At 49.9% G+C, this 13,288-nt stretch overlaps 1 protein-coding gene across 1 annotated transcript in view; it reads left to right on the top strand.

Moving 5' to 3' along the window:
- The window catches only part of CLCN4 (chloride voltage-gated channel 4), a 54,565-nt gene extending 44,232 nt beyond the window's left edge, over positions 1-10,333 (top strand). The window contains exon 12 of the mRNA XM_056131244.1: positions 6,812-10,333. Within this exon, the coding sequence (XP_055987219.1) occupies positions 6,812-6,902 (91 nt within the window). The 3' untranslated portion in view covers positions 6,903-10,333. The remainder of the gene's footprint in view (positions 1-6,811) is intronic.
- The last annotated feature ends 2,955 nt before the right edge of the window (positions 10,334-13,288 follow it).

Below are 13,288 nucleotides of genomic sequence, written 5' to 3'. Positions count from 1 at the left end.
TCCTAGAAAGGCTGGCACGGACACGTGGGTGCAGGCGGTAACTCAGCAGCAGGGCAGAGCCCTGAGCCCTGCTTACATCTGGTGCAAGTGTAGACCATGGAACGGGTCAATGAGAAGAGGTGGACGAGGAAGGCTTTGCGGCTGGGAATCTTTTCTGCCAGTGGCCTCGAGACATCAGTACTTCTCAGTGGCATGGGCAGGAATGGGTCAGCCCAGCCTGATTGCTCGGGTCCCCAGGGGAACTGCGAGTGGCTCTTCCTTCCCGGTCTCCAGGGAGACCCCACTTGGCTGCAGTTGGTCGAATTCGTGCTTGAATTTCCCGCCCTCGGCCTCTGCACTGCAGTGGTGGACGGTGCCTCCCAGTGGCTAGCAGCTTCTCATCTCCTTTAGAATAATAATCCAGTGTCAGTTCTGCCAGGAAATTCGGCCCTGAACGCCCGCTCACACCTCACCAAGAAGCCCAGGAGGTTTGCCTGTGAATTCTGGGTGCCGAAATTGGCTCCGAATGTTCTTGCAAGAAAACAAACTCACACTCTCTCTCCTTCGCTCTCTGTATTTTAAACAAACACAGATGCTGATACGTTAGTGCTGGCAAGTGAGCCCGGTCGGCGGCCTTTCATCTCCTTGGGCTTCCTGCCAGGCAGGCACGTCTGGAGCCAGCTCGCGTTTTCCATCTCCATTGGCCATGTGCTGTCCCAGCTCACAGCACTTCTTGGGCCGGCCTCAAGACAAAACCAGGCCAGGCACAGAGGTCTGGGGCCCCAGAAAGGACAAGTGAGCAGGGCAGATGGTGGCCTCTTTCCCTGGTCGTGTTTCATGGGGCCACTTGGCTGGGATGGGGTGGTTTTCTCAGGACAGCCCTGCCGCTGCCCTCTGAGGAATGGCCTGGCCAAGGTTCAGCGGGTTTGCTTCCATCAGACTCCCTCAAACTGTTCCCCAAAGGCACTAGAAGTCCAGACACTGGATTTAAATCTCCGAGGCCATTCTGTGCCACTCATGAACCCTGTGGACCTCGCTGGTCATCTGGCGGGTACGGAGCTTTCTTCCTTGGTGATAGTCATTGTTGCGGGCCTGGGACCCGCAGCTTTGTTGCCTCATAGCCCTTGTCACCAGCTTGGCTTTGGGACATCATAGTGGCCTGATTTTGACAGGAGTTTGGTGAGATTGCTTTATGCAAATGCCCGATCTTTTGACACTAATGCTAAGGTAAAGGGAAGGGAAGGAAAACTAGGTAGCTCTTGGGTACTAAGTGCCAATCAGGGTCCCCACCCCATCATCATTTTGCTCAGAATCTGTTTGAGAACTCGAGAAGGTTCCAAACATGTTAACCTTTTCTGAAGACATGGAGCTTATTCTTGAAGGAACAGGGACATAACCCAATTGATGGCTCTCTAGGGCACCACAGTGTGAGCCAGGCTTCATAGTAGACATCAATGTTGGTGATGAAAAAAGAGCTGCTGCCGTGGGGACACATGGCCCGCATGTCACTGCTGAGAATACTGTGAAGTGCTCCATCTTTGTGACCTATTCCGCTGTCCCAATCACAGGCCTCTAAGAGACAGATTCTGGGGAGCAGCCCCTTCCCACCAGACATTTTTATTTTGTTTATTGTTTGTTTGTTTGGGGGGCCATGCCCGGCAGTGCTCAGGGTTTGCTCCTGGCTCTGTGCTCAGAGATCACTCCTACTGGGCTTGGGGGACCCTATGGGACTGAACCTTTCATGGGTCTGCTTCATGCAAGGCAATTGCCGTATCCGCTGGACTATTGCTCCAGCCCTGCCTTCCTCCCTTTTGATTTTAACGAGTGTTGAAGGACCTTTGTGACCTGAGGGCCTAGTAACCTGCCTTGCGGCTGTGTTTGGAGAAGAGACTTGTAAAGAGGCGCTTCCAGTGACCTGTGGTCACGAGACTGAAGTCCCTACCCAGAGGGGCCATGGAAGCTCCACAGGTGGTGGCGTTGGAAAAGGCCATGTGAGGACGCAGCCCCAAAGCAGCCACCTGTGAGGCCAGGTGAGCAGCCTCTGGAGAACCAAATCTGCCTTTACCCACCCCCCCACCCCCCGTCTTGGCCTCACAGCCCCCAGCACTGTGGGAACAGACACTCCTCTTTTTAAGTTCTGCCGGCCGCAGTGCTTGGTCTGAGCAGCCCCTAGCTTGGCAGGCTCCATGTGGCAGTGTTTCATTTTATGGGGCATCTTGAATTTCACTGCGTTTGGATAAGTAATCCATGAACTTGGTTCAAGTCAAGCAGCTCTGAGCAGCTGGGATGGAAAATGCCTTCCTGGCTTTGTCTATCTCAGGCAACCACGCCCCACTTGGCTCGCACCTCATACGCAGACTTTTGTGAATGAGATCGATTTGATTTTTCTTAATTAAGGATGTTTTTGGTTATGGAAGATTTAGCTCATGTACCCTCTCCACTGCCCTTAGTTTCCCTAGTCCCCATCTTGCATGGGTGTGCTTTTTGTATTTTTTTTTTTGTGGGACCATACCCAGTGATGTTGAGGGGTAACTCCTGGCTCTGCACTCAGGAATTACTCCTGGCAGTGCTTGGGGGACCAGATGGGATGCTGGGGATTGAACCCAGGTTGGCTGTGTGCAAAGCAAGTGCCCTCTCCGCTGTGCTCTCTCTCCAGTCCCCTTGCATGGGCTTGTTGTATTTGCTTCAGTGATACAAATATATAACACTCTCACTGCTGGCTCCTAAGGAAGGGCCAGTTGACGGTCAGGTTCATGTGTGCTAATCTGTCTTCCAGGTGGATTTTTACAGATAGAAAATGATGACTGTCCATTTATTACAGGATCATACAGAGTCATTCCACTGACCCAAGGATCCTTGCTCCATCCAGTCACTCCTTAATAACCTGCCCCTTGCAATATCCAAACATACTTTTTCCAGAACATTGTGACATTGGAACCCTTGTGTGCAGCCTCACCGAGTCACATACATTTGATGTTTCTTCTTTTCTCTTCATGGCTCCAGAGCTCTTTTCTTTTGAGTGCTGAATAATGTACCACAGTTGCTTTATCCACTCACCCACTGAAGAAAATCTTGGTTGCTTCAAAATTTGGTCACTCAGTGGGGGAGGAGAGGAAATTGAGACACCTGTTGGTGCTTGGGGAGTGGCCCCTGACAGTGCTCAGGGGCCCATATGTGGTACTGGTGATCTCACGGGGTCAGCTTCAGCCCTGTCCTATCTTCCTGGCTCTGAGAATGACTTTTTGAATAGGAGCACGCAGCTTCTAAGACTCAGATTCTTCTCTTACATACCTCCTAGCATGTGATTAGTTGTACTTCACAGCTTGACACATCATCTGAGATTTGAGTGCCGAATTCCATGTGGCTTCACACTTTGCCTTTGCTTGAGTTATCTCTTGGGTGTTTTGTCTAGAACAATTCCCTGTCCATTTTTGTTTGTGACTTTTGACATATTTTTTTGAAGAATCCAGATCTATAGTCTCACACTCTGAATTTGCTTCCTTCGTTCTTTGGCTTAAGTCCTTTTGGGCCCCCATCCAGTGGAGCTGGTGCTGTAAGGCCCTCCCGTTGATCGTCGATTTGCTCGAGCGGGCCCAGTAACGTCTCCATTGGAGACTTTGTTGTTACTGTGTCTGGCATATCGAATACTCTCGGTAGCTTGCCGGGCTCTCCGAGAGGGGCGGAGGAATCGAACTCGGGTCGGCCATGTTGGCCGCGTGTAAGGCAAACGCCCTACCGCTGTGCTATCGCTCCACTGGGCCCCCATCCAGTGGAGCTGGTGCTGTAGCAACAGCTTTTTCCATGTGGCTCACTCAAGTTACCCCCTTCTCTTCTATATAATCTTGATCCTCGTGTCTTTTTTTTTCTTTTTGGGTCACACCTGGCTATGCACAGGGGTTACTCCTGGCTCTGCACTCAGGAATTATTCCTGGTGGTGCTCAGGGGATCATATGGGATGCTGGGAATCGAACCCGGGTTGGCTGTGTGCAAGGCAAACGGCCTACCCGTTGTGCTATCACTCCAGCCCAGATCCTTGTGTCTTTTCTGTTTTCTGGCAACCATTTCCCTAAAGATCAGGGAATCTACTGGTGATTTTTTGGGAGGTGGGGACTTTTGTGCCATACTCAGAAGGGTTCAGTCCTCACTCCTGGGTCTGTGTTCAAGGATCACTCCTGGCAGTGCTCTGGGGACCATATGTGGTACCAGTGATCGAACATGGATTTGCCATGTGCAAGACAAGCACTTAAATGCCTATATTATCTCTCTGATAATCATTGTTGAAGCTAATTATTATAGTATATAACTATATGTAAGTATATTACTGGTATGTAAGTATGAAACTAGTCTATAGTTATATACTAAACCTAATTGTTACAAAAACCTATTTACTGTTATACAGGATGCCACCAAATGCCAGTTTTCTATTTGTCTTACTTACTCCACTTATTAGATGATATTCCCCATTTCTGTGGATTGCCACTGCAGTCCTTATGTGTTCTTTCAGCATAGGCCATGCCTGTTGTCATCTTTGTTTTGGGTTAGCTTGCTTTTAAGGTTTCTTTGGTTACTTTTCTCTGTGCCGGTAGGATGGGAGGTAGTATCTGCTCTGTGTTGACAGTTGGGGAAACTAACCTAAGAAACTTCACTTTTTCAAGATTGCTTCAAGTTTGTTGTGGTCAGCATTTCTGCCCACACTTTTTCTGACCTTTGTCAGCATGGCCAGGAGTAAACCAGCTTGTATGTGGAACATTTACACTCCCGTCTTGAATTTACTTGTTGGTACTAAGAGATGAGTTTGAGTCCGTGGGTATTAATGAAACAGGGGCTGGTGCCTTGCAGTGGGGCTTTCTGATTTTTCATACAATCATTTTACTCAGGCAGAACACAGAGGACTGTCTTTTTAGTGGCTCCATAATATGCCGGTGTGAGACCATCCTAGTTTATTTCTCCATTTTCCTTTTCTTGGGTGTGGCCAAAACCTGGTGGGCAGCATTTTGTAAATTTATTGGCCAATGGAGCCTCTTTTCTCCAAAGAAGTTGTGTACAGGCTTTTCTTTTGAACTTTTTCCTTTCTTTCTGGTGAGATCCAGGCTGGCACATGACCACTACAGTATTTATGGCACCATGATTCTGGCCAGGATTGCTGTCTCACAGTTAGCTGTGTTGGAGAAAACTGTTTGATAGTGGAGCATTTGTGAATCGTGCTCCCTGCTGACCCTAGGCCAATGAGCTTGCCAACTGGCCTTACTTTGGTCAGTTAAAACCAATGGCATTCTGGGAGAGGGGATAATGTACATGTGTGATCCTAAACAAATGGCATATTTCATCCTTTTAGAACTAAAAATAGGATTAAAAATAGAAGCAGTGATTGTCTTATACATCCAGTTTTTATTTTTGTTGGTTTTTGGGCCACACCTAGTGATGCTTAGGGGTGACTGGTGCTCAGGGGTTCCTAAGAGGTGCCAGGGACTGAACCTGGGTCTGCTGTCTGCAAGGCAAGCCCCCTCCCTGCTGTACTATTGTTCCGGCCCCCTTATACTTCCAATTTCTTTTTTTTTAAATTTTTATTAGTGAAACACTGTGAGGTACAGTTGTAGACTTACAAATTTTTGTGCTTGGGTTTCAGTTATACAATGATTGAGTACCCATCCCTCCACCGGTGCCCATTCCCCACTTCCAATGCTCCCAGCATCCCTCCCACCCCCACCCCTCCATCCCACCCCACTCCTGTGGCAGGGCATTCCCTTTTTTTAAAATTTTTATTAATGAAACACTATGAGGTACAGTTGTAGACTTACAAATTTTTGTGCTTGGGTTTCAGTTATACAATCCAGTACCCATCCCTCCACCAGTGCCCATTCTCCATCATTTACATTTTTTTAAAAATTTTTGTTAGTGAAACACCATGAGGTACAGTTGTAGATTTACAAATTTTTGTGCTTGGGTTTCAATTGTACAATGATCAAACACCCATCCCTCCACTAGTGCCCATTTTCCACCACCATGGGTCCCAGTATCCCTCCCACCCCCCATTACCCCCCCTCCCCAGCCTCTGTGGCAGGGTATTCCCTTTTGTTCTCTCTCTCCTTTTGTGTGCTGTGGTTTGCAAAAGAGGCATTGAGTGGCAATCATATTTGGTCTATAGTCTACTTTCAGCATGCATCTTCCATCCTGGGAGGATCCTCCCAACACCCTTTCTTTGGTGCTCCCTTCTCTATCTGAGCTGCCTGCTTCCAATTTCTTATATTGAAAATATATTACAATCGGGGCCAGATATGTGACTCAGTGTAGAGCAGCTGCTTTGCATATGTGAGGCACTTGGTTTGGTCCTTGTACCTGGGGTCAGAGAGACAGCGCTGTGTGTGGCCCCCAAAAGAACAAATGAACATACTTTATGCATAGAATTTCTGCAGTGTGGCCAAGTTTTAGTGATGGCTTCCATAAATCCTTCTCAAGTTGTTCGTAGTTTTGTGTCTCTGACTCTTTGTCTCCTGCACTATGTCGTCTTTCTCCCAATTCGTCTCTAGCGTGGGTGGCAGTGGGCCTGTGCTCCATGCTACCTGCTCTGTGAGGGACCCAGATCTTTGAGTCTGGTGGCTCTGAAGTGAGTTCTCTGTTACCTTGGAGTCGAGTCCTTTGCTGGCTCCTCTGCCTCTGACTTGCAGGTGAGGAGAGAGACAGCAGGTGATGAGAAGGTATCTCCCACCTCCTCACCCACTCAGCTAACCCACTGCAGGACAGGCCAGAAATGTCTCCCGACAGGGGGTCCAGGAAGAGGCGTGAGTCACCGTTGTGATACTTGACCCTGTTTCTGTATTTTGTTTTTCTCCAGGAGACTTCTTGGCATCATCACAAAAAAGGACGTTCTACGACATATGGCCCAGATGGCAAACCAGGACCCCGAATCCATCATGTTTAATTAGAAGCAAGGTGGCACTGATTCCGAGGAAAACACAACTGTGTCATTTTAAAGATGTAAATCATATGTTATTACCCTCATGAACCATTGTCTGCTGGGGGCATCGGAAACAAAAACCTCATTTGAAGAAAGGGAAGAAGATGAAACCGTTTTAGGAAGCAGTATCAGCAAGTAGGCATTTTGTAGCATTAACCCCTTACAGTTTCAAGCTGTGTTTGTTATTGAGATGACTGATGGCCATGGGGGCCGGGGCTCGGAGTAACCGTTGCAGCTGTCCGTGGAGCACTTGCACCCGGTCCAGCAACCTTTGTCCCTTCTGCTCATGGCTGCTGCTCAGGAAACTTAGAGCCCCAGTGGTCCAGGATTAAGGTTATTCATTGGTTCCTACAGATTCGCTGTTTTGTCCCTGCACCAGACTATAGACATTCGTACTTTGCTGGAAGAGGAATTTCATTTAAATGTACTACAAGTTGCCAGTGCCCTCCTGGTGACTTCATCCTTCCTTGCTCCTGTCCTCAACTTGTTCTTTTGCTTTTTGGTTCTGACCTGACATCTGAATAAGTGCAAAGCCATCATTTGTCTCTGCAAGGCCAGCATCTTGGGACTTCCTAGTGATCTCTTAAGGCCTTCTGTGCTGTCTGCTGCATTTCCTGCTCTATCAAGGGATTCACCCTGACTTTCCAGGTGCACACACCCCGTCATGCATCTGCACCTCTCTGGCATTTGCTTCATTTATGTATCACTGCTGCTGCCTGTGCATTGTGAAGTAGCCATCCGTATGCCACTTTCCGAGGATTGTAGCTTGTCGACGGTCAACTCGCTATAAGAGTGCTCTACTTTCCAGCTAGCATGTAGCAGAGTCCAAACAGACTCCCCAGAGTTACTGCACTTCTTCTCAGATCTGATTAAATACGGCGGCAGAGAGGGCAAAGCATGAGTTCTCAGTGGGAACTCCTCCAAATGGATTGCAAGAAAAAGACTAAATTGATTCTAAATCTATTCCATTCTCTTCTCTGTAGGATGCAAAACGTCCCGCTTGAATGTATTAACCGTGTACTTTCATACTAGCAGTCAGCTGACAGAAGGACACAGTTCCATTTCAGATGGCCAAGTGGAGCACTGAGGATCTCTGTCTTTGAGATGGATGGAGGTGGCATCTCCTCCCGGGACCTCCATCTTCTCTGTGGGGAGGAATGGAACTGCGTGTCTAGGGCCTCTGTAGAATCTGTGAAGAGTAGGTGTCTTCGGCCTGTTTGTTCCTCTTCTCTGATCTGTCCTCTTCCTGTCCTCTTCATTGGATATTAATGTGCATGCGCTGGCTGCAAAGACATGCAAACCCGCTAAAACCACATAATGCTGAATAAGAGACTGGGGCGGAAAAATCAGGCCCAGCCCCATCCTCGCAAGGATCCACACTCTTGGGGACTCTTTCACCATCATCTTCACCTTTTTTTCCCAGGGCTTATTGCCTTCTGGGTACCAGAGTGCCAGGAACGAGTTCTGCTAGCTGAGCTGGACACGGCAAGGGGTCAGCCACCAGCACCCAGCTGCCGGCCTTGGCTGATGTTGGGCCACGTGGTTCCCAGCCATGTGTGAGTCTGCCAAGGCTGCTTTGGAGCTAGCATGTCACTCTGACGAGATGGAGCGTGTTGTTGTGGGGGAGGGGCAGGCCTGGGGTTCGTTGTGCTCTTTGCCCTCACTGTTGTTCCTGCTCTGTCCTGAACATTCTCGGAGCCTTACTGTCCCTACTGTCCTCTCTCCTGGCTGACGCGTTCCCACCAGAACCTGTCACTGCACAGCCAGAGTGAAAAACTCAGTGGGCCACCAACCTAGCCACCAGCAGGCTCGTCAGGAACTTGGACTCGGTGGAAGAAAATCCACTGACATGAGCTCCTCCGAGAGCCCGTGGGAGCAGCGGTGGGTCAGCCACTGAGTGAAAGGACTGGCTGGCAGGTCCTGAGGAGTGGGTGCAAGCGAGGCTGGGTTCTTTTTCTGGGGCTTGAAATCCCACTTCTTCGCTCCCCTGTGGCCTCCCCCAAGAGTGTGGCTCAGAGTTGTGCAGGGGACGAGCCAGGCTGACCACAGGGCTGGCCCGGAGCTGCATCGCGGGGACAGGAAACGGTACACAAATAGTCCCCTGGGGCCACAGTCACCCGCAGAACCGTGCCCCACCCCTCCCCCCCCAGTGCCTCATAGATGTAGCCGAGAATGGTGGGCAACCCCGGAAGCTTCATGTGACTTCAAAACCTTTGCTTTCTTCCAGAACTTGAACTTCTAATTGGTTGTGGGGTTCCGACGCTCCTCCAAGAAGTCTAAGGTCAGACAGGTGGGCTAAGTCCAGGAAGGTAGGGTGAGCATGGGGTACTCCCTCCCCTGGATCCCTAACTATGCCTAGTCTCCAGATCCAGACCTTAGACTCCACAGGGAACCTGCCACGGCCTTTTATCACCCTCCCTCAAAATACAGGGGGCAGGGGGTAAGGGGCAGGGGGTGCTTTACTGTCTCCCAATTTAAGTCTTCCATCTGGTCTACCCAGTGACCAAAGAGCCAGATTCCAAGAACTGGGGTGCTGAGGGGAAAAAAACCATTTCAGAAGGATGCGGTATCTCTTTCCGTAACCAAAGCATCTCGACCTTTGTACAACTTTCTGGATTCTCTCAGAGTCCGTTTTTTAATGTAAATAAATACAAATATGCAGTGGAAAGGGGGTCCCTTAGTGAGGCCCATTAATCTTTTTCTTGCACTCTCTCTCTACGGAAATGTGCTATAGAGGGATGGATGCCAGATAAAATGTCCTGAAGGTGACAGATGAAATTCTTGTCAGTGCTTCTTAGCATGGGCCTAGATGCAGATTTTTAGGGGAAGGGAATGTGCTAGAAGCAATTCAATATTCAGTGTTTGCTGTTAGATACAGGGCATTCAGTTCATCCCAAAAGCACCTTCCAAAGAAGATGTGAAAACAGACATATTTGGTGCACCTAGAAACTGAACGCTTTTGAGGAGTTGGTTTCATTCTGGTGACAGCAGCTTAGTTGAACTCCTCAATGTGTATAACGTCCATTCAGTAGTCACTATCCATTTCAGCTTGGCACTGAGCTGAAAAAGAGGAGAAATCAAGAAGTGGGTCTTCAGACTTACCTCCTCATCATAATAGTCTTCCTTTGTGCGGCTCGGCCCTGGCACTCTGCAGGTTCCGCTTCCTGCCTTGCCATCCGTTTGCAGGAGCGGGAGCTGGCTGTCAGCTGGGCGCACTGGCCAGGCTTGTGGCCGCTATAACTGTCAATCTCGTGACTTTCATGAGCTCGGTGAGCATTCGGTGTTGGAATGACCACAGAGTTGTGTGGTCTCTGCATTGTAACGCTGTGTGAACATTGGCACCTTATTAAAAATGAAATGTTTCAACTGTATTTTTCAAAATAAAGCTAGCAGAGAGTCTTGAGAAGCACGTTGTGCATGAACGGGATACTGACATCACAGCCTATTTCTACCCAGCAGAGCCTTCAGGAGCCTGTATGTGAATGACTGCGGAGATGCCCTACCAAGCCCGAGACCCACGCAAGAGTGTCACGCCAGAGTGTAACTCCAGTCTGGGCTGCTTGCCAATCCCTGTTCTTAGCAGGTGGGCAGAAGCCAAATACAAATGCAGACCAGGGCTCGAGATTTCCATGGACAGACGGACAGGACTGCTGGGCCCCAGGTCATCTGTGTGTCCGCCCTGGGCAAGGGAGAAGCTGGGGAGGACTCTTCCCTTCTAACTCATTCTTCCATTCCTCCTTTCAACAGAATCCGTTCTGTCGGAGACTAGAGAGGTTTGAGTTATGCCTTGCCTTACCAGTTTGTGTATTTTGAAATTTTTCAACTCAAGAGAACTTTTGAAACTCCAGAAAAGCACAAAGGATGCTGGCATAGGCTCCACCTAGGAGAGATGCATCCCCTCTGATTACAAGAGGTGGGCAGCTTGGGGCATGTCATCAATCGAGTGGACAGGAAGTGTGTGTTTCCTGAGGTGAAGTGAGAAGTGTTGGAATGACCTGGGAAGCAGGTCGGCATGTGTGGCTGACCCCTAATGCCTAGCCTGGGAGGGAGCATCGACATGGGTTTTATTTTCTCTTGGGGGCCAGGGAGACACCAGCAGATGCCTGGGGGATGTGGGGGTGTGGGGCCTGGTAATGATGTGACTCAATTTGCATTCTCCATGGCCCCACTCAGGCTGACTTGTTGCAGGAGTAGACGGCAGGAGGCTGGCTAGGAGCCTCGCAAGGATGCGAGTGATGACAAGCTTGTCCCAGAGAGAATCTTGGATTCCGGCTGCTTTGCAGGCAGAGTGGATACCAAATGGTACCACCAAGTTGCTGTTTTCTGAGATGGGCCCGACTAGGTAAGGGGCCTCCTTTTGAAAATGTTGAGAGTGTTTCTTTCCCAAGTGGTACTTGGCCTCATTGCCACTCTGGCAAAACTTGGCTACATTCTGCTTGACCCAGCGGAACTGGGGGCTCCCAGGACTACCCTGATAGGGTTTGGGGAACCAGGCTGATCTGGAGAAGTCGAACCCCTGCCCCTCGAGTGCCAGCCAAGCCCTCCTGTGCTCTGAGCATCTTCCTTGTGGATGCATTTGTCCACTTGTCCACTGAAGCTCTGTGTTCCCACTCAGTTCAGGAGGATTATAAGCTTTTAGATGTCAATCAAGCCATTAACATATTGGTGGCATAAAAGTCACGCCTGGAGACACGCATGCCCTAGCACTGCCCTAACAGCCAAACATTGCAGCTGTTTGAGGGTCACTCTGATGTTGGTGCCCATAGGGTCGTGCTGAGATCCCAGTCCCATGACCCCAAGCTGAGTGACATTAGCCAGTACTTACTCCTATAGTGCTTGGGGCACCGTAGGTGGTGCTGAGGATTGAACTGGAGTCTGCTGTGTGCAAGGTTCCAGCCCCCACCCCCAGTCCTCTCAGGGGAGGCCAGTGACCCCAACATAATGGGGAATGAGAAAGCCCCAAGAGGCTTTCAGAGAGCCACACTCATTTCTCTAGCTCTCTTCTGGGGGGGCAGGAACAGCGGGAAACGGACCCTTTGATTTGCAGCAAGTCAACCCAGTGCAAGGCTAGATGTAACTTGTTTGTTTGCCATTAGAAACTCAAGGTCTGCTGCTCTTCCAGACAGACAGAACTCTCAGCCTGCTGCTGCTGTAGGAACAAGAGTCATGAGTGCTGTTCAGCACGGGCCAGGCTCGTGTGGGCTGCAAGATTTCCCTCCAACCCGGCGCTTAAAAGACAGGCTGAATGCATGAGCACTGTTTGTCCCAAAGGTGACAACCCATCCTGACCTTCAGGGAGCTTAGCTAGAGCCAATCAGAATTGCTTTGCAAATCCATTTCCGGGTCACGAACGTCTTCCTCTGCTTGCACTGACGAAAGGGACCAGACCCTTCCATGTCCTGGGCTGGTGCTCCAGCTGACACCGCCTGCGGCTACACCCTCCCCATCCCACTGGTAGTTAATCAGCTAGAAAGAAGCTACCATCTGTGACAGCAGATAGGGAGCATCTATTGTTGGCAGCTCCCCAGCGTTGCGTTAAAGAAATGCCTTTTGCTTTCCCGATGAGCAGTGAGTGGCGAGCACCTTGTGGGGATTTCCAAACCCCTTTAGTTGAGGTTTGGCTCACAGGAGGAAGGGAGCAATGTCTGTGGGATTCCAGCTTTGGTTATGGAACACATATTTCAAAGATTAAACAGCCATCCTCAACCCAAACAGTTTGTGCCAGAGAAATTGCAAACACATCCACCAAGTCTCACATTGCAGGCTGTGTGACAGGGCTGGAGGTGCTCTTAGAACAGTCTCTCCTTCCTCGAGGTTCCATGTCCGTTCCTCACACGCTTCCAATGACTCCAGGGGCCCCCTCCTGCCCCTGCTCCCCTACCCACGTGTTTCCAGGCCTCATTCACCTACGGGGAATGGGAGATTTCACACTGAGGAACAGGTTTTCTGACTTTCCTATTTTATTCTTTTTTGTTTTGGGGGCCACTGCTAGCGGTGCTCAGGGATTACTTTTGACTCTGCTCAAGAATTTTTCCTGGCAGGCTTGGGGGACCCCGTAGGATGCTGGGATAAAGCCAGGCTGGCCGCATGGAAGGCAGGTGCCTGACCCCCTGTGCTATCCTTTGGGGCCCTTTCTGGTTTTTCTGAAAGTTAACCTGTCCCCAGAAAGCCTCAGGCATGGCCAGGAATGAATGGCCGCGGGCGGTTTGTATAGCGACAAGTTGCCAAGGCCTGAGTTCTTCCACCAGGCAGGCCCCACCCAAAGGGCCAACTGCCCAGGGAAGAGCAGATGTGGGGAAGCAAATGGAAAGTTCCATATGCTGGGCCTGGGGCAACAGAAAGTTTCTTCTAGAA

Source organism: Sorex fumeus, unplaced genomic scaffold, assembly GCF_029834395.1.
Source record: "Sorex fumeus unplaced genomic scaffold, SorFum_2.1 ptg000086l, whole genome shotgun sequence".
In the NCBI taxonomy this organism is placed as follows: Eukaryota; Metazoa; Chordata; class Mammalia; order Eulipotyphla; family Soricidae; genus Sorex; species Sorex fumeus.
This window is presented reverse-complemented; position numbering and strand designations above follow the sequence as displayed.